This window comes from Narcine bancroftii, chromosome 9 (genome assembly GCF_036971445.1).
Source record: "Narcine bancroftii isolate sNarBan1 chromosome 9, sNarBan1.hap1, whole genome shotgun sequence".
Classification (NCBI taxonomy): domain Eukaryota; kingdom Metazoa; phylum Chordata; class Chondrichthyes; order Torpediniformes; family Narcinidae; genus Narcine; species Narcine bancroftii.
Genome location: NC_091477.1, coordinates 83,952,648 through 83,979,961, shown reverse-complemented (window position 1 = coordinate 83,979,961; position 27,314 = coordinate 83,952,648). Strand labels below are relative to the sequence as shown.

Sequence of the window (27,314 nt, the reverse complement as noted above, 5' to 3'; positions counted from 1 at the left end):
ATCTTGGTTTAGTAAATGTGTTCCTCACTAAATTTTCCCGTCACATTCCTGTTGATAAAAAAGTTTGTTCAGTTTATTGCTTTTACTAATTTCACTACAATTTATTATACATCACACGTCATTACCTGGTATTCAGTATTTAACAATAATGACATGTAAAAATAAAAATAGAAATCAAGAATTCTTAAAATATCTTCTCTTTCATGAGTTCTCTTTTAATCTTTCTTGCTTAAAACCACTCGAATAAAATAGTATTTTTTGAGAGCTCTGATAAAGCTTTTCTCTGAGGAAAAGCCAAAGAGACAAGTGTTAGCCAAAGGCAAATAGGATGAATCTGTCTTGGTGATGCATTATTGATAGCAAAACATTAAAGATAATATGCTGTTTCTTTGGAAACGATCACTGGGATTGTTAATGATTGAAGGTTCCTAATGCAATGCTTTTATTCTACATAATGAACAATTCAAATAAATTTTATGCAATTTAAGTCACTCTTCATACAGAATGGGGAAAAAAAACCTTTTATTTTGATAGCACAACACACATTCAGCTATACTGGGCTTGGAAATACTGCATACAAGTAGCATAAAAGTGAACATTTATACTGACTGACAGACATCTGTTTTTTTTTATTGCTTCTTCTTGAAAACTTGATGGCAGACTTGTTTATCACATGTTAATTCCTGAAAGTAAAGAACAATAAATCAAAATACATTTCACATGTATAACTGAAATAGCCAATTCAAAGGGCCAGGCTTAGTTCTGATGACACCACAAATAGGCTCTAATATGATGCAAAAGACTTTCACCTGAGCAAAATATTGCAAGACCTCAGAGGAGAGCTGGCCTTAGTGGTCACTATGCTGTATTTGGCTTCGGCCTCTTAATAAGTAAAAAGGACTGACGTAGTGGAGAAGGATATTGGTGTCCAATGCCGCCAAACCCCCCCCATCGCCAGTCTGGTGCCACCACGACCCCTCACCCCCTGCACAACACCACTGCCATTCCCCCTCCTTTCCAACCCTATCCCCCATCTGGCGTTGCTACCTCCCCTCCCTCCCCCCCCCCCCCCACCCATGGTCCAGCAGCACCACCTCCCCAAGGATCCAACGCCTGGGGTCAATGAGGTATGAAGGAGTCGATGGACTAAAAATTTTGGGGACCCCTGTTCTAGAACTAGAGGACAGGTTTAAAGGTGAAAGGGGAAAGTTTAGGGAGAGGCCTGGGAGGCAATTGTGATTCGGAAGCTGCTCCGTGTCTGGAATGAGCTACACGAGAAATTGTAGAAGGAGTCACAATAACAAGATTCAAAAGACATTTGGACAGATATCTGGAGAGGAAGGGCTTAGGGAAATATTGTCCTACTGCAGGCAAATGGGATGAGGCTGGAATGCAAAATTGTTCAGCGTGGACGAGTTGGGCCAAAGGCCCTGTTCTATGCTGTATAACTCTGTGACTCTAGGTGAGATACAAAGCCTGGATACTTGAGTTGAAGCAAGGAAGCAGAGCAGTGACATTGCAGTATTTACATTTTCTACAGGTAGTCACAGTTAGTTGATTTATAAGCAACTATTCATACAGATGTCACAGAATACAATCATATTAGCAGTTTTGATGGGCAAGGCATCAGACCCCAGGGTACACAAATAATATTCCGTTACGTTACTGGCACAGATTAAAAAAATGTTGGTGCTGCCAGAGCTGCTGTGGATCCTGGAGAGCAAGGACAGCACTGCTCATTCCTGATGCCGACTGGTCCATTCAGGCTTTAAACGGCCTGTTAAAGGAGCCAACGGTGGTATTTTAAAAAAAAAATCCTGCAACCACAGAGATCTGTGCCCAAGATGGCAGTGCCTGTGCTGAGCTACGTACCATGAAGGGGCAGAGCACCAGAAATGCAAAGACCCCCTCCCTTGTTGAGAAGGAGAAACATGGGAGACAACCTCCAGGAAAGTGGTAGCATCCAGGAAAGTGGTAGTAGACCAGGGAGGGGCTCAGTGGCTGAAGCACCCATACAGACTGGGGCAGTTACTGACTTGCAATTGTAGGACTCACACAGACTGATGACTTGCTGTCAAAGGGTGCTCACAGACTGCAGGAGACTGGGTCATTGGAATCAGGTCAGCGTCAGCATCAGAACAAAAGTTAAAGGGGAGCATTAGCATGTTAGAGGGGGGCACGGTGCAAAGATCATAAGCTCACTCAGCAGGGGGTTGAAGGGTGCTGTTACCATCATCCGACCCGCTGATGCAGGTGCTGAGAGCTTTGTTTTTGTGGTGTCAAGTGTCATTAGCCACTTGTGAAGCTTGACACATGCTAGTGACCCAAATGGGGCCGGGTCTGATGGTGAGCAATAGCCTCAACCATATGGGGGGAACAGCACTTTTCTTGGGGAGCAATGGCCGCAGATGCCCCCCCTTGGCGCCGACTCTGAATTGGGTATCAGAACTGGGATTTAAGGGGGTGCTGAGGACAAGAAGGCCCTTGGGCACTGAAGGATTCCTTATCCTTTCTGAGTTTCTGACCTGGAGCTTGGGTTGCCAAAGAATTGAACAAGAGTTTGTGTGGCTGCAAAGACTGCAGGAGTTCTGGAGGTAAATCTCCAGGCACTCAGTGTCTCTGAAGAGATTCTCTTTTGCTTCTCATTCTCTTATTGTTGGGGTGCTGGGCAATTTTCACGATGACTCTTTGTTCACGTTATAGCAGGCAAAGTGTTGAGAATGTCATGTAAATTTCATTTTTTATGTGACAATAAAAAAACCTCGAAACCTTGAGCTTTAAGGGGGACATAATGTCACCCCTGCAGAAAACCATTTCCTACCAGGTGCAGTTTATCACCCTCAATCCAGTGTTTCCAGCCTCTGTTGGGCTTCTCCCCCTTCTGAACGCAGATCAGCTTGTCACCATCCCACTGCACCAGGGTCTACAGATAAATAAACAAACACTTTAATTACTGATGATTTACCATTGAGCTTCATTTCTTTGTGTAGCTGACCAATTCAACCCATTTAGACCAAGGTGAACTTAGGCGATCTCAGGTAGATTTGTGCGGTTGACACCCTTCTCCCTGGGTACCTGCAAAAGTTCTTGTAACCACAAGGTGCAAGCAAACACCTGATCATTGGCGGGGATTTGATCAGAAACAATTCAAATGCTTCTACATTCATTAGTCCTTGCACACTCACGTGGCTCCCGCCTGTATTTTGGTTTCTTGGGATGGAGACTCTGAGGTTATGTGGCACTCTTCAGACCTCTCCAGAAACTCCAACATACAGGAAGTTGGACAGATAAGAAAGGCTTCATGTCCAAATTCAGGCAAATGGGACCAGCCCAGAATGCCACCTTGATCAGCAGGGTCAAGTTGGGTTGAAGGGCCTGATCCATGCTCTATGACTTTATCATTCTTTGACTCCAAACTACTTTCCCAAATATTCTGATTTTTGAGTGACCACAAAACTAATCTATTTCATTCAATTGCTAACTTTGCCCAGGATGTCAATTTTCTGCAATACTGTTAAAAAATCATGCCAATCTGTATTCAACATAGCATAATTTGACCAACAAAACCTATTGATGTTTCTAGTTATCAACATCAAAAATTATTGTTTATGATGCATTAAATTATTGAATATGTTGGGACCGTATCAGAATCCTTTCTAAAAAGTTATTTAGTTTGTTTGAATCGATGGAGCACCTGCTCATTTGGTTTAATCAATCACAATATATTTAACACATGTTCCTTCTTTTATACACATGACTTTACTTTAATCGGGAAGCTTTAGGCAATTTTGAGGCACAGAAAAGGAATGCCAGTATTTTGTGTTTTTAAAAAAAATCACATTACTCTGTGGAGTTTGGATGTTTTTTGCAAAAAATACGGTCCCAACATATTCAATAATTTAATGCATCATAAACAATAATTTTTGATGTCATTTTATACATCCTAAGGAGAAATGAATGAAACGACATACATTTATAGCAGGAAAAATTAAAGGGTTAAAGAGATATGGTGTTCTAGGAGTCTGGAATGCAGTAATTAATGGACATTTGCAGAATTTGGGCATTCTGGGGTTCAGTGGGTAGATGGCAAACAGCAACATTAACAAAATCAAATGTTCCCTCAATGCCACTGAGATCCCGAGTCAGCATCATGTCCCAAAATGTCATGGGACACAAGGAAACTTGGGAATATCTGGGAAAATTCACACACAAGTGATCAAACTGCTAACCTCTCTTGGATAAGAATCTTTCCTTCAATGGAAAGGTATCTTTGAGTTCTCCGTTGACATATTTTGCTTTCAATAATTAACCATTTGGGGAGGGAATAAAGATCAAGGACAACTCAAAAAGAAAAATACAGTTGCGAATCTTCTTACCTGTATATACGTGTGGAATAGTCAAATTTCGTGGACCAATTTTTTATGGTAAAATTTAGGGGGTCGACTATATTTTAAAAAATTTTTTTATTTAAGTTTTAAGAAAATACAGAATATAGGACTCAGTTAACATAATGACAATAATACATTGAATTCAAAATCATAGAAAAACAGTGATAAGTTCTGAAAGAACTTGCCCAGAACTTGCCCAGTTGCCCCCTCCCCAGATTTGAAAGAAAAGAGGATGGGCAGCAGGGAAAAGAGGGAGATAAAAAGAAAGAAAATAGGTTCGACATCTCACAGTCACATCATTTTAAAAGTATGGCATTTCTAATAAGGAGTATACTAATTGACAAATATCAAAATAAATTATCTGGGCATTTTAGGAGGTTGACTATTAACTTTTGACAATGGTAAGTTCCTACATCAGTCGGGATATTGGGAGTTACGCTGGCTGGGACTGGGTGACAAGACCGTGTTCAGGGCATTGGGAGCTCGGATAAACTAATATGGCCAGGGCCTCGGCAAGAGTCTGCAGTCAGAGTGTCCTGAACTCAGATGGGTGAGCAGCTGGGGCATCAGAAGCTTGGATGTGCTGGCGGGCAGGCGGGGCATAGGCGACAGTCTGCGGTTGTAGGGTCAAGAGATCGCAATGGCAGGAAACCAGGGTGTCAGGAGCTCTGCTGGGTGGGTAGCCGGGGCCTGGGTGAAAGCCTGCAGACAGGGTGTCGGGAGCTTGGATGGGAGTTCAGCCGGGGCATCGGGAGCTCCGCTGGGCAGGCAGCCAGGACCAAAGGTACGGGGATTAACTTTTATAAGCCATATTTTTGGGCCAGAAATAAAGGATTGACTTTTACATGGTATCAACTATTACATGCGTATAAACAGTAATCTGACAATTTCTGGTCCTCTGAGCAGCCAACAGGATGACTTTCTGGCAGGATTATCATTAGAGCTAAAAGAGTTTTTAAAATCAATCTTGGTTCCTCTAAATTGTATTGCTTAAAGTGCAACATTAAAGCTGCACAAACTTTGACTTCAGATCGGTGGCATCCTCAAATACAGGTGATAGGACTGCTTCACCTGTGTCGGCCAAAATCGCGATTATTTTTAGCTTTTTAGCCTTAAGATCACTCCAGGTTGCTGTTGTTCTCCGTCACATTTGACCAGTCTCATTACTGCATTAGCGATGCCATCCTCACTCAATTCTCAAACAGGAAAGAATACATCTCACATTCCTTCATCCCAGTGAAACAGGTAGAGCAGCCTCAGGGATTTCCCACGATTGCAATCTTCTCCAACTACAAGAATTCATTGATTGCATTAATACAGTATGACTTCTTTACTCAAAGATCCCTGTCAGCCTCTTCCTTAAAACACAGTAATCCCGAAGATCACCGACATTCCCTTCACAAAACACTAGGTCTCAGGTTGGGTCTCAGTGTTTTCTCACTGGAAACCCAAGTTCCAGTAATACTTTGCAGGTCAGGCAGGAAATAAAAGAATTAGAGCTAAAATGTTATATTGAAAATGTTTTGAAACATAACTGACCCAACATGTTAATTCTGTATCTCTTTCCATAATACTTGGCGATCTGCTGAACAGGTCTCAGTACTTTTGTTGTTTCACATTTCCAGCATTTTCTAAATTTTCAGTGTTCTTCCCCAGCCAAAGTGTCCTTTGGCATCCTGGGACTGCACTCCCTTCCTGCTTCCATAACAGCAGAATCCTCTCGTGAGGCAATATCATTTGTCAAGAATTAGAGCGTTGTGGGGGGGGTTTCTTCGCAAAGGATGGCTGCTAGAGATGCAACTGCAAGGTTAAATGTTGTCCTCAACAAGATCTGCCAACGGATCAGTTCGCTGTTATATGCTGAATTCAATATGGTAAGGTGTTAAACAAGGATCCTTTTCTGGAAAACAGCAAGCTAAAGATTGCAATGCTCATGGGACATTGAAAACAAATTTCTAAGGATTAATGTGGACATTCCACAGAACAACAGCCGATTGAAAGTGACAGACTTTGAACATTAGACTCAACCTGGAAACAGGCTGCATAGCTTGCCTTTCAGTTTCAAGAAGGCAGGGCCAAGTAAATTAAATGTAAATACAAAGGAAGAGAAATAGCCAGAGAAATGTCTTAGTGGGGGGGAAAAAAATCTATCTCCACTTACCTTCACTATTCTATCATCCAAACCTTTGGTATGTTCCTCAAATTCTTCTCCAATTGTGTAATCCAGGTTGTAGTTTCTGAAGGTACTTAGAGTTTTAGTGAAAAACTTCTCTCCTTCCTGCTTGAATTCTTTGGTTTGAGTGAGGTGATTTGCAATCTTTCTGGTGGCAAAATCTATGTCTGAAATATGGAGAAAAAGGGTCACTTCAGCATCAAAGGAGTTTCATTTACACTCATTGACTGCTTGAAATGTTGCTTTGTTATCAGGATGAAGCATTTACGATGTGAGCTTCACACCCTGTGGACATTATACCTGTATATATATAAAAAAAATGACACTTTAGAACTGTAGAGCTAAGCTTTTACCCTAAGGGAAATGATTGTATTTGGAGAGAACATTATTACATAGTTGAGGTCTCTTCAGTATAATATGGGCAGTTACAGTTGGAAAATTGCCGTCAATATTTGTTCCATTTTGTCTGCAAGTGGGCTGAATTACTTTTCAAAGGGAAACATTTTTGCCCAGTCTGCCACTGTGATCTGTTCCATGAACCATAATGCTATGCAAGTTCCAATGTAGCATCTGTAGCTGCTGTTACTTTAGAGATTATCATTGAGCAATTGAGGATGTGACCAAGTGCAGTGTTTTAGTCTGTAGCTGATATCATTTTGGTGATTGTCACTGAACAATTGAGGATGTGACCAAGCACATTGATAGAGTTAGACTATGTCAGACAATTAGCAATAACAAAACTGCTGCCTTAAATGGTGAGGGCAATTATTCAATCATACTTAGTAGTTTAATTTATGTATAATAAAAGGAAGTTTTGTACCCTGTATAATGATTGTGAGCAACCATCTGGTAATTAACCTACTGCTGTTGGTGTAACAGAACTGTTACATTTGAGCTACAATAAACTGGACAAAATAAAATTTGTGGTTACCCTGATTCTATTCTCAGTGAACAGGACAGTTCAACAGAATTTTCCTCAAAACAGAATTGCTGCTGAACCCCATTTTCAAGCCACTAGGTTGTAAAGAAATAAAAACAAAAAATATACACAAAATAAATAATGGCAATAAATTATTGTCAGGCAAAAATTCAATGAAGATGCAATAGATGTTAAGATGGCACGGCAGCTATAATTTACCTGGTCAGCACACAAAAGAATACCCTCACTCGTTCTTCAGTACAAAATCGAGTTGACCCTCTTTATTCTTCCCAGTCAAAACAATAACTTCTTCATCCCACAAAACACCAGCCGGTCCAAACCCCTTTGACCTTTTCATCAACTCTCTGTCATGTGGGTGATAGAACCATAGAATGCTACAGCACAGAAAACAGGCCATTTCGCCCCCCTAGTCTGTGCTGACCATCATCTCCCTAGTCCCACTGACCTGCTTCCATTCCATCACCCTCCAGGCCTCTCCTATCCATATTCCTATCCAATTCATTCTTAAAATACACTATCAAGCCTATATTCACATCATCAGATGGCAGCTCATTCCACACTTGCACCACTCTCTGAGTGAACTTACCCCTAAACCTTTCCCTCTACATCTTAAAATTATGACCTCATATTTATCTCTCCCAATCTAAGTGGAAAAAGCCAATTCACATCCACTCTGTCTATACCACTCATAATCTTGTAATCCTCAATCAAATCTCTCCTCATTCTTCTTTGCTCCAAGGAATAAAGTCCTAACCTGTTTAATCTTTCCCTGTAACTCAACTCCTGAAGACCCAGCAACATCCTAGTAAATCTTTGCACTCTTTCAATTTTATTGATATCCTTCCTGTGGTTAGGCAACCAGAACTGCATACAATATTCCAAAGTTGGCCTAACCATTGTCTTAAACAACTTCAACATGACATCCCTACTCCTATACTCAATACTTTGATTTGGAAAGGTTTAGATACCAAAAGCTCTTTTTACAACCCTGTCCACATGTAAAACCACCTTCAGGGAATAATGTATTTGTATTCCCAAATCTCTCTGCTCCTCCACACTGCTCAGTGTCCCATCATTTACTATGTATCTCCTAGCTTGGTTTGCCCTTCCAAAATGCATCACCTCTTAATCTCCTCCTCCTGCATCCAAGGTCCATCACAGGGTACGCAGCCCACACTCTGACCCGTGCATACACGCTACTACTCATGCGTGTCGCCACGATACATCAGCAGCATCAAATGGCACTGCTCCCAATGCAGGTAAGTACACGACTGTGACAGCCCCCACTCCCTCTCAGCCTCCGAGTCATGCAAGGGAGTGACTGATTGGATCTATCTCGCTATGTAATGGTTTCGAGGGTTGACAGTCTGACATGACCTCGCCTGAAACTGCAAGATGGACGGTGTGTGCTCTGACTGGCAGGGGTGCGACTGTTTCTTCGATGTCGGCAGCAGTGCAGAACCTGGACCCCTGATATACGCCGGCTTCAATCTGTCAATGGAGTCCACGTCAGCGTTCCCATTTCTTGCCAGGGGAGTGATCGGTTGAGTAAGCAGTTGTTCCTGCTCCATTCACTTCTGCTGACTGGGATTGGAGGGTGGGGGAGGGGGGGGAGTGGTCAATGCTTCTAGTTTTACTGCAGAGGTCATGGACATAAAGAGTTCACATGTCTTGCCAACTTGTCAAGGGCGGACGCACGAAAGACACTCACTAGGTGTCCCTGAACTCAGGTAAACTCTGCTTCCATACATCCATTTCAATAGGGTCCACCCCACCTAGCCTGCACCACCTTCTCAGCATATGCGATGGCTTCGTATGCCTAGGCTGTTATCAGCTAGCAATTCTGAGCCTCCTGAGTACACACCAGAATAGCAGCTTTAAGGATGTTGTATGGGAGGATATTGTCTGGATTAACTGGAATATCTTCCACATTACAGGCAATCTGCTCAGGAATCCGAACCACAAGTAAACTGAATTTCATCTTCTGACGTCACACTGAGGGCAGAGAATGTCCCTTGAACCATACCGGCGCATTGGGGAGAAAAGGGGTGGTGGGATCTCCAGCTTGACCTCCCTGACTGCTCCCTGTAAGGGGTTTATCCTCATTTCTTTTCACTCACAAGTGGTGGATCCTTTGGGTCACCACTTGTGGCAGCTGTAATTTATCTGGCATTAACATAATCATAATACACTCACTCGGTCTTCACAAAATGGAGTTGGCCTTCTTTCTTCTTCTCAACCACAACAATAACTTCTTCATCCCACAAAATACCACCCAGCCCAGCTCCCCTGAACTTTTCATTGGCTCTCCGTCACACGGATGATCTCAGTGCTCTCAATCTCCTCCTCCTGCGGCTAAGATCCATTAAAGGGTACGCAGCCCCCTGTCGGCCTGGTTACGTCATCAGTGGCGACCGGCACTGCTCCCGTTGCAGGTAAGTATGCGACCACGACAATGGAAGCGTGAGCTACATATATTTGGAAATAGAATTTCAACATTTCAAGGACTGAGCCATTCTTGTCCATAAATTATTTTAAGTTTAGTTTTATTTTACATTGAATTTTTATTATGATTTAAATGAAATTTTTTTGCCATTTGATTACATTTTGATAATACACGAAGCTTTCAATAATCAACAATATGGTAGGAATAAAGATTTCTACCTCAACATGTTATTCCTCATCAGGGAAGGCTATATCACAGCTAAACTTCTGGTTCAATTGTCATTAAAATAAAATATACAGATATCCTTTGCCCTAATTACAGAGCAAAGCCTCTCAAGACATCGCAAGTTACCTCAATGATAATATTGAGTGTTTTAAAAGCACAGAAAAAAATGGTTGTATCATGGTTTTTGCTCATGCAAAATTGGTTGATTCCTTCACTTTGTAGATTTAACCTAATCATGGATATATTTACTCAGTGAATTAATGCACAGAAATAAATTTCCTGGTTAGATGCAGGAAGTCACATTAGATGCAAAATGTCCTTTAATGAGATTTCGATCTCCTGCAGTATCTCTTCTTCATACAATTGTGGTTCGATGAGGATATGCTCCGTCTGTGTTTTTACCTATTGTGGTCCTTCTGAAGTCATCAGCATTTCTGCATAATTGTGTAAGGTCTGAAACTGAACAGGTTCCACAAATCTTGCAAAAACCTATTTCCAAAAATTCCAAAGAGAAAGCAACAGAGCACTTGAAAGCATTTCATATTACTCAGTGAAGCAGTTATGAGGCTGCAATCTACATTGATAGATTTGTTTGTCTGCTCTTCAGTACCTTGTTCAATGTCATTTTAATGTTTTCATAGTGATTTCCCAAAAACTACAGAGACCTGTTTGCCCTGAAAGAAATTCCAAATCACTTTTTAAGATTATTCTTTAATTAGCAATTAATACAATGAAATTGTCAAACTGCCTCATCTGAGGGATTTTCTTAACCATAGTTCGAGGTCACATCAGGAACTTAGCAGGTTATTTTAGGATTTCAACATGGTTTTATGGATACAAACACCACCTGTTCCCCCCAAAATAGGCGCTTGAACGCATCTGAGACAATTCTTCCCAAGCAAATATGCCAGAGTGACCTTCAGCAAAGATAATTTAGCACTGCTTTCACAGTCTTTTCATTTTTAAGCTTCTCACCACTAGTGACCACTTCTGTACATCAATAAATTTACTTCTGACCTTATGGTTTGGGACAATTCCTTAAATTGGTGAAGGAATGGAGATGATTCAGCACAGCGACGTCCCAATACAGTCACAGTACTGATTAAAGATTGAAAGGAAAGAAAATAGAATCAAAGGCATTTCATGATTTAATCTTTTCCTCCCTGCTCCTTGAAGGTCAAATGAATCCTTGTTGCTGTGGGGTTCTTATACAGATACCAAGGCTTTCCTTATTTTGTCTACACAGCTTCCCCCCCACCCCCCCATCAAGAACATTTCATAAAAACGTGAGAAATAAAAAAATAGGATCAGGCGATAATGCTCTTGGTGTTTGCCTTGCCGTTCAGTGCTCAGTGTTACTTAGTTCCACTAACCCCCTTTCCCCATGAATAATAATATTTATAATCAACCAACCCAATCCAGATATTTTGGCCAGGAGATAATAATGATGCCAGGTCAACCAGTAGAAATAAATTGCTACTGAGTACAATTATCCTATTCTTCTTTTATGTAACCTAGAACCTACATTTGGTCTATACTAAAGCTGGTGCAGCACTTTACTGGTCTGTAAAACACATTATCGTAATGCTGTGCGACTCAGCAAAAGTTTCACATCCCATCAGTAAGAAACTTAGCATGAAATACTTATTGTTTTTCAAAACAATCTTCATTAAAAAATAACATCCAAAAGCTAATAATGGAAAGCATTTGATATTTAAGACAGCAAGGACTTCTGAAATCTGGTGAGGTTTGTTGAGCTCTGCTGAGAATTGGCTGCAAACATGAGAATTGATTCGTATGCAGCTTCTTGCTGTTGTTAAATGTTTTATTCGACCCACATTCATACAAGGAATTGCTCACATAAAAATCTAACCTATTCAAGAAAGGCAGAGGAGAGCAAAGCAAAACAGAGGGGAAAAAAATGAAGGAAAATTGCTGGCATAAAAAATTTCCAGTCTGTGAATCAATCTTCTTGTACTTTGCAAACAATCCATCAATATTATACACAATGTGAATTTTCTCTGTGAGGATTCAGAGATGCTGAATAAAATTGAAGAGCAATTATCCATGATGTCTGGAATTCTTCAACTTCTACAGAGAACACAATAACACATTTAGTTAAAATAGAAAGATCCCAGATTTATCATATACATAACAATTTTAGCATTTTATTTACTTTCCCTTTATTGTTTCAATTTCCAGAAGAGAATTGGCTAAAAAGATGAGGTTATCCAGCATTCTGTAACAGAACAAAAATTTGATTGGCCAAAGTAAGTCTCAGAGTTTGTACTTCTTCCATACACTCTGCTCAGATTGTCTCAGACATCAACTTCTACAGGACCGACGCTGAATGGCATCCAATCCATCACCCTACACATTATTTTCCTCCACCACTGCTGCACAGTGGTTCAACGTGTAACATCTATAAAATCCACTGCATTGCTTTTCTTTGGAACCTACCACAGGAGGTTCCAAACCTGTCATCTGCACGACCAGAACACTATCATTTGCAAATTCCTCTCCAAAGCACACACCTTCAATAAAGTGTGAGACTTCTACTCCTGTGAGCTTTTGCACTCCTACATCCAGGTCCAAAGGGTCGGCTCCTTCCATGAGCTGCTGATGTCTTATCCTCCCATTACTTACCTGGAATGGATTTCAGTTTTCTGCAGCTAAAGAACAATTTGGCTTCTCTTTTACCAATGCATCAATATAAAACCATCAACTCCTCTCCCCCCCACCACTCCCCAACCATGCTCTGAATTTCTTCAATATCTTCCAAGGTCAGAATGAATTCCATAATTACCTCCTCTCACATGTTGTGGATATTCTGAATTCAGCTCTACACTCTGGCTTTAGTGTTACTACCCACTCAGGACCAGGATGATACAAAGAAACTTCGTTCAACACATGTTAATGCAAATAAGCAATCAGCACAAAGCTCTGATACTGCCCTCTTTGCATTCAACCAGCATTACATCACCATGTCAATTTTCGGGGGAAGAACCTTATACACTTTATTATGATATGTAATTGACCCAAATGATCTGTCTGGCAGTTGACATTCTAAGATGGTCCTCAGTGATCTGGTCTGGAGATACCAAATAGAATCACATTTTCTACTTCAAAGACTTACGTTAAGTAAACTCGTGATAAAAGACTTCAGATTGACAGAGGATGAGAAGTGATTTAATAGAAATGTATGGTATTATGAGGGACATCGGTAGAGTGGACAACCTTCACTTTTATTTTCCAGGGTGTAATTGGCCAATACCATAAAACATTAGTTTAAGGTGAATAGAGGAAAATTTAAGGGCGATGTAGGGTTTTTTAATATACACAGAGAATGCTGGGTACCTGGAGTGTACTGCTGGAGGTAGTGGTTTGGAATTATATAATAGGGACATATAAGATACTCTTACATAGGAACATGGATGTGAAAAAAGGGGGGCGGGTTTATGTATCGTGGAGTAGGTTTATATATTTGGGGCTGAAGGGCCTGTACTGTGCTATAGTATTCTAGGTTCTCTGTTTTCATAATTAAATAATTCATACTGTTTATAATATTGAGGCAGAGAAGTAGCTGGTACACTCAGAATGAAGATTCATGAGAGTTCATTCTAGTTATCCTGAAGGGAATAAATTGATTTGAAGACAAATCATTATCTTTGAAGGCTTAAACAGATTAAAATTTAAAAAAAAAGATTTAATTAATACATTTTCTCAAGCATGAGTAAATATCTAATAATCCAGTGAATACACTAGTGAGAGAATCAATAATAGCACTTATTCTATTGTTTTAATTTTCCTGGCACAGAGGAGGTGGGCTAACTTCAATATAAGTTGCATTTGGATATCTGAAATGAAGTACATCACAGTCAGACTAAATATGCCAATTTCAAGCGCAAATGCCTCATGGAATAGATTTGTAACAGCACTAATTCAGTGGATTTCATTCCCTTTTGATGGTAAATGATGCCAAATTCTCTGAAAAAAAATTGCATCCATGTTTTTCCAGGTCAATTCCCATGGGTTCAATTAAAAAAAGTTAAGTTACAGTATTTAAAATTCATGGAAATCAAGGATGTACAAATATTTCAGCTCCCCTGCAGCTGAAACCTTGACTCATCATATTATTTAGCATTGAAAAAATACATTGCCTTGAAGATGGGCTCAGGGACAAAACGTCAGTAATATATCTTTACCTCCTCTGGATGCTGTGGGACCTGCTGAGTTTCTCCAACTTTGTGTGTTTTACTACAATCTCAGCATCTGCAGACTTTCGAGTTTCATTCTCATACTTTGCCCACCCTCCCACGTGACACCTTCGATAAATTCAAAATCTCCACTGACCTATTCCAAACTTGCACCAAATTTCCTAACTTCGTACATGTCCCAAGTTTTTTTATGTTCCCCTCAGTATATAATCTTGTTCTATATGGCAACTGCAACCGTGTCTGCCTGTCTCGCATCGGACTTGTCAGCCACAAACGAGCCTGCAGCCGACGTGGACATTTACCCCTCCATAAATCTTCGTCTGTGAAGCCAACCCAAAGAGATATGGCAAGTGCTATTGTATAATGAGCTGAGCACTATGGTATCAGGCTGAACTGCAAATCACATTTTCTTACTCTGCGTCATGTAACCGTGTTATCATTGCTATTCCTTTCTTTCTCTGCACCTATTCAGATGTGCAAGGGGTGATTACACTTTGTCCATCTTGATGTTTCAACATTTAAAAGGCTTTCATCTAATTAAAAAAAATGAAGACAATCCCTCAGATCAAGTATGTCGGCCAGTAAGAATGTACAAACTATGGTATTGCTCAGTGTATGCCATCAATGAGATCTAAGAATATGTAATACCTGTAGTATATATGGATAATTTTTAAGGGCTAACTATTAAACTGCCTCAAATTATCAGCCAATGCCACAACATCAATGCACTTCCATCACATTTCTTTGTAATGCACAACTTCAGTTATTTGTACAATTGCTATTTGAAATGCACAATTATCCAGGGGGAGCAAAACTCGCAAGCATTATTAAATGACTAAATTGCTTGGTTTGCTATATTAGTCTTGAAAAAAAAGCAGCTTTATGAAAACCGTAGAGAACTATTGGGCAGAATTGTGTTGACTTACTCAGTTGGAGACGTACAAAGGAAGAATCAGAAAAAGATGACAGATTATAAATTCTGATTTAAATTAACATTGCCCTGCTTTGAAGTTTGACATTCTTTTCTGGAGCACATACTTCAGAGCAGTGGGAATCATTCACAGCCAGCAGCAACTCCAGAATAATTTATCAGACTTGCTAACACTGTCTGCTGGGGAGACATTTATTCTATTTAATAGGCATGCTGGCCAGCTTTAGGAAATCCAATAATTTATTCATCGCTTAAAGTACAATAGCCCAAATAACTCAACAAAGGATAATGTCTTAAGTCTCATCTGTCCTCATTTCTGAGGTCTTCCATGACTAAAGTGACTCTCCTATACAAGAAGGATAGCAAAAGCTCATCAGGCCAAATGCTGTTCATTCTTTTACTGAAATCATAGGTACTGATGGGTTTAAGAACTTTCTGTCACTGGGATGGAATTGAGTTATGTTCAGAAAATTTCCCCAGACATTAAGGTTTTAAATAGATCCTTCACCTAGAAGCTATGGTAATTCTTTGTCAAAATATCATTGTAAATATATTCAATGATTGGATGACAACAGTGGAAGGCCAGAGTTAATATTCTTCTTGTTGTTGCTTGATTTGCTGAGTTTCTGGCATTTTTATTTTTGCTTTGTGTTTCCGACATCAGTAATTTATCAAGAATTGTCATTTTTGAGTTTGGTGATCATTTAGAAAGCAGGTAAAGTGTAGTTTCAGAAACGGACTTAGATGGAGTGGTGGAATAAGGGGAAATTGGTGGGGGTAGAGAAGTCTTGATGTGGAGGTTGGTGGCAAAATTGGGATCAAATGGGGTCAATTTTGGGCCCAATATTGGGGTCTGTGTGGTTCAATGGCTGACAGGTTTTGTGATGAAGGAAATTAGGTTATAGTTAACTTTCAGGGCAGATTATTAAAGCAAATTTTAGGACCACTGAAACCACCATGTTGAGACCATGCCACAAATACAAATTCCATCATTCTCGCTGGCAACCCAACATGACTCAAAAACAAACGTTGAGTCATGCTACAGAGTGATAGCATAGGCCTTTCAGCCAAATGCATCCAAGCAGGCCAACATGCCTATCTATACAAATCCCACTTGCTTACATTCAATCCATATCCCTCTATGCCCTCACACATGCCTCTTAAATGTTGTCCTCTTCCTACCTTCACTACCTTCTCCTTTCTGGATCATTACTAAGAAATGTTATTTCTTCCTCTATTCATTTGCCCAAGTTTTCCTCCATCTTTATTGTTTTTGTACTTTTGCTCCTTCTCAACTTGACTACATCAATCCACTGCTCATCAGCCACCCTTGTCTTGCCTTCTATAAACTCAAGTTCATAGAAAGCTTGCAACACCACCAATTTACCTCAGCTTACAAACAAATAAAGAATACACTCACTTATTTCTTTCAGCACACCATGAAGTCGACTTTCTTTTATTATTCACCAGACACGACATTGTATTCTTCAACTCCCCAAACACCATCCACCTAAACTCCTCTGACCTTCTCATTGACTTACTGCCACATGGGTGATCCTGACACTCTCGCTCTCCTCCTTCTACGTCTGAGACTCGTCACCTGACACAACACACTCACGCATGCTCGTCACGTTGCTTACATCATCAGCGGTTGCCGGCACCACTCCTGACGAAGGTAAGTACGCGTCCGAGTCATGCAAGGAGGAGACTGAATGTAACTGTACCTCTACGTAACGGTCTGGAGAGTTAACAGTTTGGCCTGAGCTCGTACGAAAGTGCAAGACGGGCAAAGCACAGTCCGACTGACAAGGATGCGACTGGTCCTTTGGCTCCAACAAAGAACGTGGACCTTTGATATATGCCAGCTTCAACCTGTCAACGGAAACTGTATCAGCTTTTCCATTCCTGTCGATCACAAAAGTCTTTGGGTGGCGTTGTAAGACCTGAAAAGGACCATCATAAGTGGTTTGCGAATAGCATCATGCCAGAGGAACACATGAGTACAGCATTGTAAATCATTCAGCAAGCTCTGCTGCCCATGAATGGACAAATGTTGACTTATTCATACTTAACTGAATATTATTTACAATTAAGAAATGCCTGAACTTTAAAACCTTTGTATCCAAATCCTTCCTTGGTCTCTTCCATGCTTAGCTTTTTAACACGCCCAAGCCTACAACTCTCAAAAGTATTTGCACATCACCTGTTCTGACACCCAAGTTCATTTGTTCTCACATGTACTGTGACACAGTAAGAAAGTTTGTTTTCCAAACAGTCCAGTCGTACAACCCATATATAAAAGCACAATATGGAGTGTGAGTAACAGAGAGAGACAAGTCAGAACAGAGAAAAGACAACACTGTGAGTATGCCAATGGCAGAAAAGAACAGCCTTGAATCTGAGGTGCATGATCCCACATTCATGACCCTTCTTCCCGATAGGAGAAGAGAGTGCTGCTGGGGTGGGATGTGTTTTTTTTTATATGGTCATTGCTTTTCCAAGGCAACGGGAAGTGTAGATGAAGTTGACAGAGGGGAGAGGATTTGCCTGAAGGTCTGAGCAGCATTCACAACTCTTCCTGCCAGGCTCAATCCATTTCAATTCACCTGCTGCTACAACAGTGCACTACAGACACCATCTCCCTGCACTCAACCCTGAAACAAGGATACACATGTCATACTTCAGCTCAGCCTTCAACACTATAGCGCCAAATAAACACACACAAATTCTGAGACCTTAGCCTCAGCTCCTTCCTCTGCAACGGAATTCCCAACTTCTTGGCCTGCAGACCACAATAAGTGCAGATTGGTGACAAGATCTCCTCCACAATTGCCCTTAACATTGATTAATGGTGATCATGTAGTTTCTTGTGATATTTGGCAGAGCTATTCCTGTAGCCCACAGGGATGGACCCTGACAGGATATTTTTGATGGTGTGTAAAGATGGACACAGATCCAAAACCTTGGTTATGTCTCTTTACCTCCGATGGACGCTGCACGACCTGCTGAGCTCCTTCAGCATTTTTGTGTTTTTACTTGTATTTCTTTTTTAGATGTTTTTGAGGGATACAGGTGACATGTTGAATTTCTTCAGGCTTCTGAAGTACTGGCACTGGTGTACTTTCTTGGTCATTGCATCCAGATGGTTGGAGCATGAATGTAATGCTATCAACTATCTCCACTTCAGCACTGTTGAGTGAGTTCTGCCCATCCTTTGCAAGTCTATGACCATCCTTCTCCCTCCCTTCTCTATTCCAACTCATCACTGTGTAGGATCAGGCCATTGGTGGTGGTGGCATCTCAGAAATTACAGGTGGTTGGAAGGGTATTTGGCCATGCAGGTCACGGCAGTCTAGGTAGTATAGCAAGGGGCTGAGTACACAGCCTTGCAGTACTTCAGCATTGAGGGCAATTGTGGTGGAGTGCTGTGACCACTCCTCACTGGTCCTATTCAAATTGCACAAATACCAGGAAGTGGTTCCTTCTTCAGAATGTATTCCTGCCACATACGTGTGGGATTTCTCTGTGTTAGCAATGGATAGGACCCACAAAGTGATAATATGATAGAAACAACAGGAGTTAATAGTTGTGCCCAATCCAGAAACCAGGGTGGAAGTGACTGAAAGATATGTTACCTCCAGTGCATTTCCTTCTTACCGTGCCCTCATGCTCCATGCAATGGTCTCATAAATTTTTCACACTACGATGATTTTGTTTTCCACCCTTTATTGGGATGATTATTATTAAAGCTGTTTGCTAAGTCATTCCATTTTCACTCTCAAATCAACCATTTGGGCACAGTTTATTTTAGCCAGTATCTGTCTTCCCTAGATGGAAGGATTCTCATTAACCAAGCTTCTCATTTAACTTTTGATCAGATTCCATGGACTACTGTTCATTATGATACATTTCAATATGAGCTTATATAATATTAATTTCCATATTAATGGATCTTATACAAGGATAATTTGCATATTAATGAGAAGGCAGTATAATTATTTTATAAAAGGGAATGGCATCAGTGGGAAAAATTAAATATGTTCATAATATGTGCTCCCATAAGGCTCATTCAACCTTGCAGCCACACAATGAACATCAAGGTAATGTGGCCTCTGCACTGATGACTATGGAAAAGGATTAAGGCTTGAAGGCCATAATTTATATCAGCAACTCTGCACTTGCATGCTCAACTTGTGGTCATTATAGAAATTGAAATAGGAATTGGAAAACATCATCTGCATTTTATTCCCTTCACTTTAATAGGCCTGAGCCAACAATGCCTCCGGTGTCTCTACAATTGTTTACTGATATTTACCATACCATCTTACAATCAATGAACCATATACCAAATGAATAGAATTAAGTATTTTATTAAATTCATATTTTGAATTAAGTTCTGCATGCAACTCAACTCCAAAAAACTGTTGGTAACACTGGGATAACTTCAAGCATTTTTAACCTCTCGCTGTAGTGATCGGAGGTCCACACCTGCTTCAAAAGGGCACCCATTATTCTGGTGCTCCATAAAAGCAAAGTGACCTGTCTCATTGACTATGAACTGGTGGCACTGATGTCAACAGTGATGGAGTCCTTTGAGAGGTTAGTAATGGAGGTTATCAACTCCTGTCTCAGGAAGAAGCTGGACACACTTCAGTTCAAATATAATCACATTAAGTGAATGACAGATGTCACCTCACTAGACCTCCACTTACATCAAGCTGTTTTTCATTGACTTCAAGACCATCCTATCAATAAAAATCTTGTCCAAAACAAAGAATTGTGGACTTTGCAACTGGATCCTCACTTCCTCAACAGCAGATCAAATTATTGTGGATCAGCAACATCACCTTCTTCTGTCTGACCATCAAAACTGTGCCTTAACCCCCTGCTCTATTCATTGTACATCCGTGACTGCGTAGACAAGTTCAGCTCCAGCTCAATCTATATATTTACCAATGATACCACTGTTGTTTGCCAAATAACTGGAAATAATGAGTCAGGATACAGGATGGAGATCAAGAAACTGGCTGGGTGGTGCTAGAACCATCAATCTTGCTCTGAACATCAAAACAAAGAAGCTTATTGTTGATTTTAGGAAGGAGAAGACAAGGAATCACACACCAGTCTGCATTGATTGGAAGGCAGTGAAGAGAGTCAAAATTTTTCAAAGTTCCATTTTTCAGAAGAACTTTCCTGGAACCAGCACATAGAGGCAATTGTGGAGAAGCCACACTAATGCTTCTAATTTCCCAGGAGTCTGAGGAGATCTGATATGTCATTTGGTATGCTGTCAAACTCATACAGGTGCACTGAGAGAAATAAACAGTCTGGTTGTGTCACATCATGATTTGGTAAGTCAAATGCCCAGGGATGTAGATGGTAGCAAACAGAGCCAAGTCAATCACAGGCTCTAACCTCTCCTTCCTTGCAGATGCGCTGCCTCAAGAAAGCAGCCAAACATAATGAATGACTCCTATCATCCTAGTCAACTTCTTCTCACTGCTACGTTCAGGCAGAAACTACCGAAGCCTGAAAACCAGCACTTGTCGTTTAAAAAAAACCCCATCTATTTCCAACAGCTATTAGACCCTTGAACCTCCCCTTGGTAGTCTAATCATAGACTACTCCGAAGGCACTAAAGGATTGTCTGCACTGTTGTAAGTCAAAATTGTTTGAATTAGGATTACTGTGAATATTTATTATTTATCTTGTGTCTTTTAACTTAATTTAATTAGTTTATTATTATGGCCTTTCTTTACAAGTATCTGGTTGGCTGCAGCAAGTTAGAAATTTGGTGCATATGTAAATTATATGACATGACAATACATTTATTATCATTATCATTGAGCAATGAAAGTTAAAAAAAAGATTCAAATGTTGGAAAGCTGAAATAAAAATAAACAGAAAATGCAGGCCACACTCAGTAGAATGGGCAGGATTGGTGAAAAAAGAGAGTTGATGTTTCATGTCAAAGACAGTTCATCAGAAGTCATGGAAGATCTTCATTGGATCTCACATCCGACAAGTGGTCTTCAACCTGAAATGCCAATTCTATTTTTTTCAACCTGTGATTGCCTGGCCTGTTGAATGGCTCAAACTGGGCAAATCCTTCAGAATGTTTACAAAACAATCTCTAAACCATTGAGATAGTTTGTAACTTCATTACATGATGGAAATGGGATTACAAACTTTTCAGTGGTTACAAACCTCAGCATTAAATATTGTCAACAGTACATTGAGATAATGAATCTATTTAGCAAATGAGAAAATGCCAAAGAGTTGTGAAATGACGAAAATGGGATTAATCAAGCTAGATCTTGACAATTATGGGTTCGTCTGTCAACGTGCATTGAACTGGATTAAACCAAAATAGATTTGTCGTCATATTATCTTGTCAATAGGCTGTCAGAAGGAGGACATTTAATTGATCAAGCATTTGACTGAACACTTTATCCTCTTCGAACTCAAAACATTTCCAGCCTTCACAATCCACTTGTCCTGTGAAAGTGGTTTTCTATGACTAAAGCTAAAATGCTTAACCTGCTCAACACATCCACATAATGTGCTTTGCAGCAGTGCAGAAATGAGGATGAAGAAAATAAAGTCAATATATCCCTTTCCAAAAGGTGATCTGAATGCCATGTTGACACCACTTCTAATCACTGTGTTGACAAAATGAAAACAAACTGCAATGATTTATTTGTAAATATAAATGTAATTAAGCAGTTTTATTATTAGAGATCATTTATGAAAGATAGCATTAGTTTATGAATGCCTTTTGAATTGTAATTGTTACCTCAGATGTACAATACAGCTCTATTACCTGTTTGAAATCAACTATTCTGGATAAAAGATCAATGCAAAAACTGGACGTTTGAAAAGAGTATTTTTCTCAATTTAGTACAGGCCACCACTTACTTTTTTACATCAAAAGTTCTAAAACAGAACAGAATTAAAGGTAGTTTGCTGTTCTGCTTAAAAAGAAGTATAGAATTCTTTGAGTTTGTATTTTGATTAGTTATAATGGACTGGTGGATTTGGACAGGCTGCAAGATTGACATGAAACTGAATGGTTAGCTCAAAAACAAATATAAAGCCACAAAGTTAACAAAAAGTTAACAATGATTCAGCTAAATTAAAAAAGGCTCTGAACTGTTGACAGTTCAGGGTTAGCACTTTATCATGCAAAACAATAGAGTTACAGGAGTTTAGTAGCAGCCAACACGTAATATCACCCTGATGAAGAAGAGAAACATGTATTACTTAAAAAATATCCAAATACTGGACGTCAACTTCCTGTCCGTTGTTTTGCCCCACACTGAGAGCTCCAAAGTATGTCTCTGACTGTGGACTTGACCGCGACTGCTGGCACCGGTTTGCCTGCTGTGTGGCTGAGCTGCCACATGACCCCACCCACCTCAGAACTGGCGATAGGAGGCACTGAAACCATACTCTATACACTGTCTGCTTTACGTGGCCGCCTTCCCTTCTTGACTGGTGGGACCACAATTGGGTGGTCAATGTCCAGGTGTGCTGGCTTGAGCAGTCTCCTCCTATCCACCCACATCCAAAACACTTTGCCCCGTTATGACATACCACTTTGAAGGGTCCTTCATACGATGGCTGCAGGGGTGGTCTCATCGGACAAGCATGTACTCACTCTGCTGCAGGTCCTTGGGTTCGAAGGAGGGCCTTGCTCTGTGGGGCGTCAGCACCGGAGTCAGTGTTCTGAGTCTCTCCTGGTCTGGTCAGGACCTCTGCTGTTATGTCCTCTTGGCCATGGGGTGTGGGCACGAATTCACCAGGTTCTGTGAGCGGAGCACCATAAACTAGTTCAGCATAGGATGCTGTCAGGTCTTCCTTGGAGGCAGTGTGATTTGTCTAGTAGCACCCAGGGAATTTCATCTACCCAGTTGGGACCTTGGAGGCATGCCATCAGGGCTGACTTCAGATGCCTGTGAAAACATTTCACTAGCCCTTTCATTGAGGTTGGTATGCAGTTGTCTGGTGGAGCTGGATTCCTAGTTGCTGCTCTACTGCTGACCATAGAGCCAAGGTGAACTGTGCCTCTCTCCACTCAGGTTGTGATCAGCATCCTGGTCATGTCTCTGCCAGCATATCGGTGAGTGAAACAGCTTTCAGCCACCTCGTGAACCTGTCCTCCATTATAAATAGGTAACTTTCTCATGAGTAGTGGGCAGACGATGTCCATGTGTACATGCTCAAACCTCTTCTGTGTTGGCTGAAAAGGTTGCAGCAGTGTCTTTATGTGCCTCTGGACCTTGGAGGTCTGGCAATGAGTGCACATCCTGGCCCAGTGGCCGACTTACTTGCACAGGCCATGTCACATGAAGCAATCTACGATTAGCTGGGTGGTTTCCCGTATAGAAGGGTACGAAGTGTCAAAGATCCAGCACCTCCAAGCGGTCGCTACAATAGGCTGAGGTTGCCAGATGGAAGTGTCGCACAGGAGTTTGGTACCTCTAGTCCCAATTGGTACATCTTCGAGGAGGAGTCCAGTGACTACGGTTCAGTATGCCAATAGTTCATTGTCCCCTTGTTGTGCCTCTGCTAATGCCATGTAATCTACTCCTGGAGCCAAAGTGTGCACTGACTGGATGTATATCTGGGACAGTATGTCGGCCACCACGTTGCTCTTCCCCAAGATATGCTTGATCATGTTTGTGAATTCAGATGGGAATGACAGGTGTCACTGCTGGGGGGCTGACCACGGGTCAGACACCTTGGTGAACATGAAAGTGAGGGATTTGTGATCAGTGAAGATCATGAACTCCCTCCCTTCCAGGCAATACATGTGTCAAATGGCTAGATATATGGCCAGCAGCTTTCTGTCAAATGTGCTGTACTTGATCTCTGGGGACTGCAGGTGTTGGCTGAAGAAGGCAAGTGGCTTCCATTGCCTTTTGATTAACTGTTCAAGTACATCTCCAACTGTCGTTTCGGAGGAGTCTACGGTGAAGGCCGTGGAAACGTCTACTCGGGGTGGACTAGGCACGTGGTGTTTGCTAAATCATCCTTGGTCTGATCATCATTTCTTCTGTCCAAGCTACCTCTTTGGCTTTGCCAGACATCAAGATAAACAGGAGGGGCATGATCCAGGCCACTGAGGGGATGAAACCGTGGTAAAAATTAACCATCCCAACAAATTCCTGCAGGTCCTTGACTGTGTTGGGCCTGGCGAATTTGCAAATGGTCTCCACTTTGCCTGGCAAGGGAACAGCTCCACGACGGTCGATCTAGTGCCCCAAGAAGTCAATGGTGGGTCAGCCAAACGAGCACTTGGTGAAATTGACAGCCAGGGCGTAGTCATTAGGCAGCAGCAGAGTAGGTGCAGGTGTGCTAGGTGTTCCTGGTGGGAGCAGCTGGCTACCAGGATGTCATCAAGGTAGATGAACAGGAAGTCCAGGTCCCACACTACTGTATCCTTAAGGCATTGGCAGGCTTGAGCTGCATTCTTGAGACTGAATAGCATTCTAAGGAATTCAAAAAGGCTGAATGGGGTTATGATGGCTGTCTTTGGGATATCATCTGGGTGGACAGGGACTCGATGAGACCCTCGCACCTGGCCTATCTTTGAAAAGATACATGCCCCGTGGTTGGCCATGAATTCCTGGATGAGTGGGACTGGGTACCTATCAGAGATAGTTGCTTCCTTCAGCCTCCTGTAGTCCCCACATGGTCTCCATCATTCTGCAGACTTAGACACCGTGTGGAGTGAAGAGACCCACAGGCTGTCTGAAGGCCACATGATGCCCATCACCTCCATCTTGTTAAATTCCTCCCTCACTAGTTGGAGCTTATCTGGTGGTAGCCTGCTGCTCAGCAAGCAGGGGGTGCCCTGGAGTGGGAATGTGGTGCATCATGCCATGTTTGGGGGCTGTCATAAAAAACTGCAGTGTGATAATGAATGGGAACTCCGACTACACACTAGCAAATTCATTGTCCAAACATGTGACTGAGTTCAGGTGCGGAGCCGACAATCTGGCCTCACCGAGAGGAAAGGTTTGAAATGTCTTTGCGTCGACTAGCCATCGTCTCTTCAGGTCCACCAGCAAACAGTGTGTGCGGAGAAAGTCTGCACAACTATTAACATGGCATCTGTACCTTCAGCTGATTAAACAGCCCATCATTTGCACAATATTTAGCTCAGCATTATTTTTCCCCTTATCCACCACTCCCTGAAGTTGTTTTATACTTCAGACCCAATTTTGAAAGATAATGTGCCTTATCCAACATTCTACCTTGACATTCATTTCTAAAAGATAATACATATCATCCAACTCCCTATCTTTATTGTGGGTATGCTAATAGCTTATTTAACCATCAAGCCTTTCAATTCAAATGAATCGTCTGCGCTCTTTTCACCAGTCTGAACTGGTTCGCTTTCTTCTCCATCAAGCAGAAATTTCAACTCAAACAACAGTGTAAAGGGAAGAATATGACAGCTTTCTACAAAGGATTTGTGTGGATGCAGTGTTCAAAGAGTTGACAGATTAATTTAGAGCTTTTCATGGTGATGTGCACTTAAAACACCCCTTTGTGAAGATCTGTTACTATGTGGAGAAAGCTGGAATGTAATGTACACAAGTACATTTCCGCAAGCATCAAATAAACAAATCACATAATTTATCATCTTAAAAATGTATTGATTTATAAGTATATTACAAAAACTGCTCATGACACTCTCCCACATTATGTACCTGATAAAGGTAACCTCATTTGTTACCTTACAAAAATAGTCTTTATTGAACTGAGGCCATTCACAAATAGCTTATTCCATTATTAGACATTTTTTCTTTAGGTGTATCAAGTAGCAAGGCAGCTTTTATTGCAGACTTCAGTGAAGTTTGCCTCAGTCATCATTTACAGCCACACGCAGGTCCTGAGTGGTCCTGCTCCTACGTCATAATGGATTATAGCTTCCAGTCACCATTACTCGGTGCATATTTCTTATGAAAAAAAAGAAGTGAATACTAGTAAATTATTATTGAGCAGTTAAAACTTACCCAAAGCTTTCATGTAACCATCAAAATTCTCATTTTCTATCATCTCCCAGGTACCGCTGTAATCTACAGGCATTTTGTCAGCTGCCCAAGAAAGAGACTCAAGGAAAAAAAAAGTTCTTCTCAGAGAATCTGTTAGTGCAGTGAATTTTGTGTGCTTGCTTTTATATTATTTCTACATCTATCGGGAAGTTCCATAGGTCAACAGATTAGATAATACTATCACACAAAAAAAAGCTGCAGGACTTTTACCTATTGCATAAGCTCGTTGTATTTGCTTAAATGTCTAATTAACCAACACAACCTAACCTATGAAGACTAACCTGTTAATGCAATCTGCAGAATTGTTTTGCTTTCAGCATTTGCAAACCCCAGTTATATAGTTTCATTCACAAATTGTAATCACAATACTGAAGTGAAACATGAGAAATCTTAGCATTATATTGTGCAGTTCTGTGGTTATAAGACTCTTCCAAAATATGCAACAGAACAAGGGATATTGCCGATCTTCCTCACAGCAAGCTTTACACATGTGCTGCTACATTTGACTGTCAACCAGTTGCTCGGCACCCGCTGCCATTGCAGCCCTACAGAGGTTTTTCAGTATGGTTAACTATCTGGGCAAGTTCATCTCGAACTCAAGTGAACTCACAGCTACATTGAGACAGCTTACGCATAAGAACATAGAGTGGACTTGGCATGAGCAGCAACGGAATGACAGTTTAAAGAAGCATATGTCATGCCCACCAGTTTTGTAATATTATGATGTCTGAAAGCCAGTAATGCTGTCCTGTGACACCTCGCAGTCTGGGCTCAGTGCGGCATGCTTGCAAGATGGAAGCCCAGTGGCCTATTCCTCGAGGTCACTCACTGATACAGAGACCAAATCAAAAAAGAATTGTTGCCGGTGGTTTTTTCCTGTTCCAATTTTAATGACTACATCTCTGGTAAGACAGTGACCATAGAGACC

The 27,314-nt window shown here is 41.1% G+C and overlaps 1 protein-coding gene across 1 annotated transcript; it reads right to left on the bottom strand.

Annotated features, from left to right (window-relative positions):
• Positions 1 to 505: 505 nt before the first annotated feature.
• LOC138742367 (retinol-binding protein 2-like) lies at positions 506 to 26,544 on the bottom strand. The gene is made up of 4 exons (XM_069896661.1): positions 26,348 to 26,544; positions 6,550 to 6,728; positions 2,822 to 2,923; positions 506 to 683 (listed from the first exon to the last, which is right to left on the bottom strand). Exons 1-4 carry the CDS (start codon positions 26,418 to 26,420, stop codon positions 630 to 632), a joined length of 408 nt encoding a protein of 135 aa, XP_069752762.1. The 5' UTR covers positions 26,421 to 26,544; the 3' UTR covers positions 506 to 629.
• Positions 26,545 to 27,314: the final 770 nt, after the last annotated feature.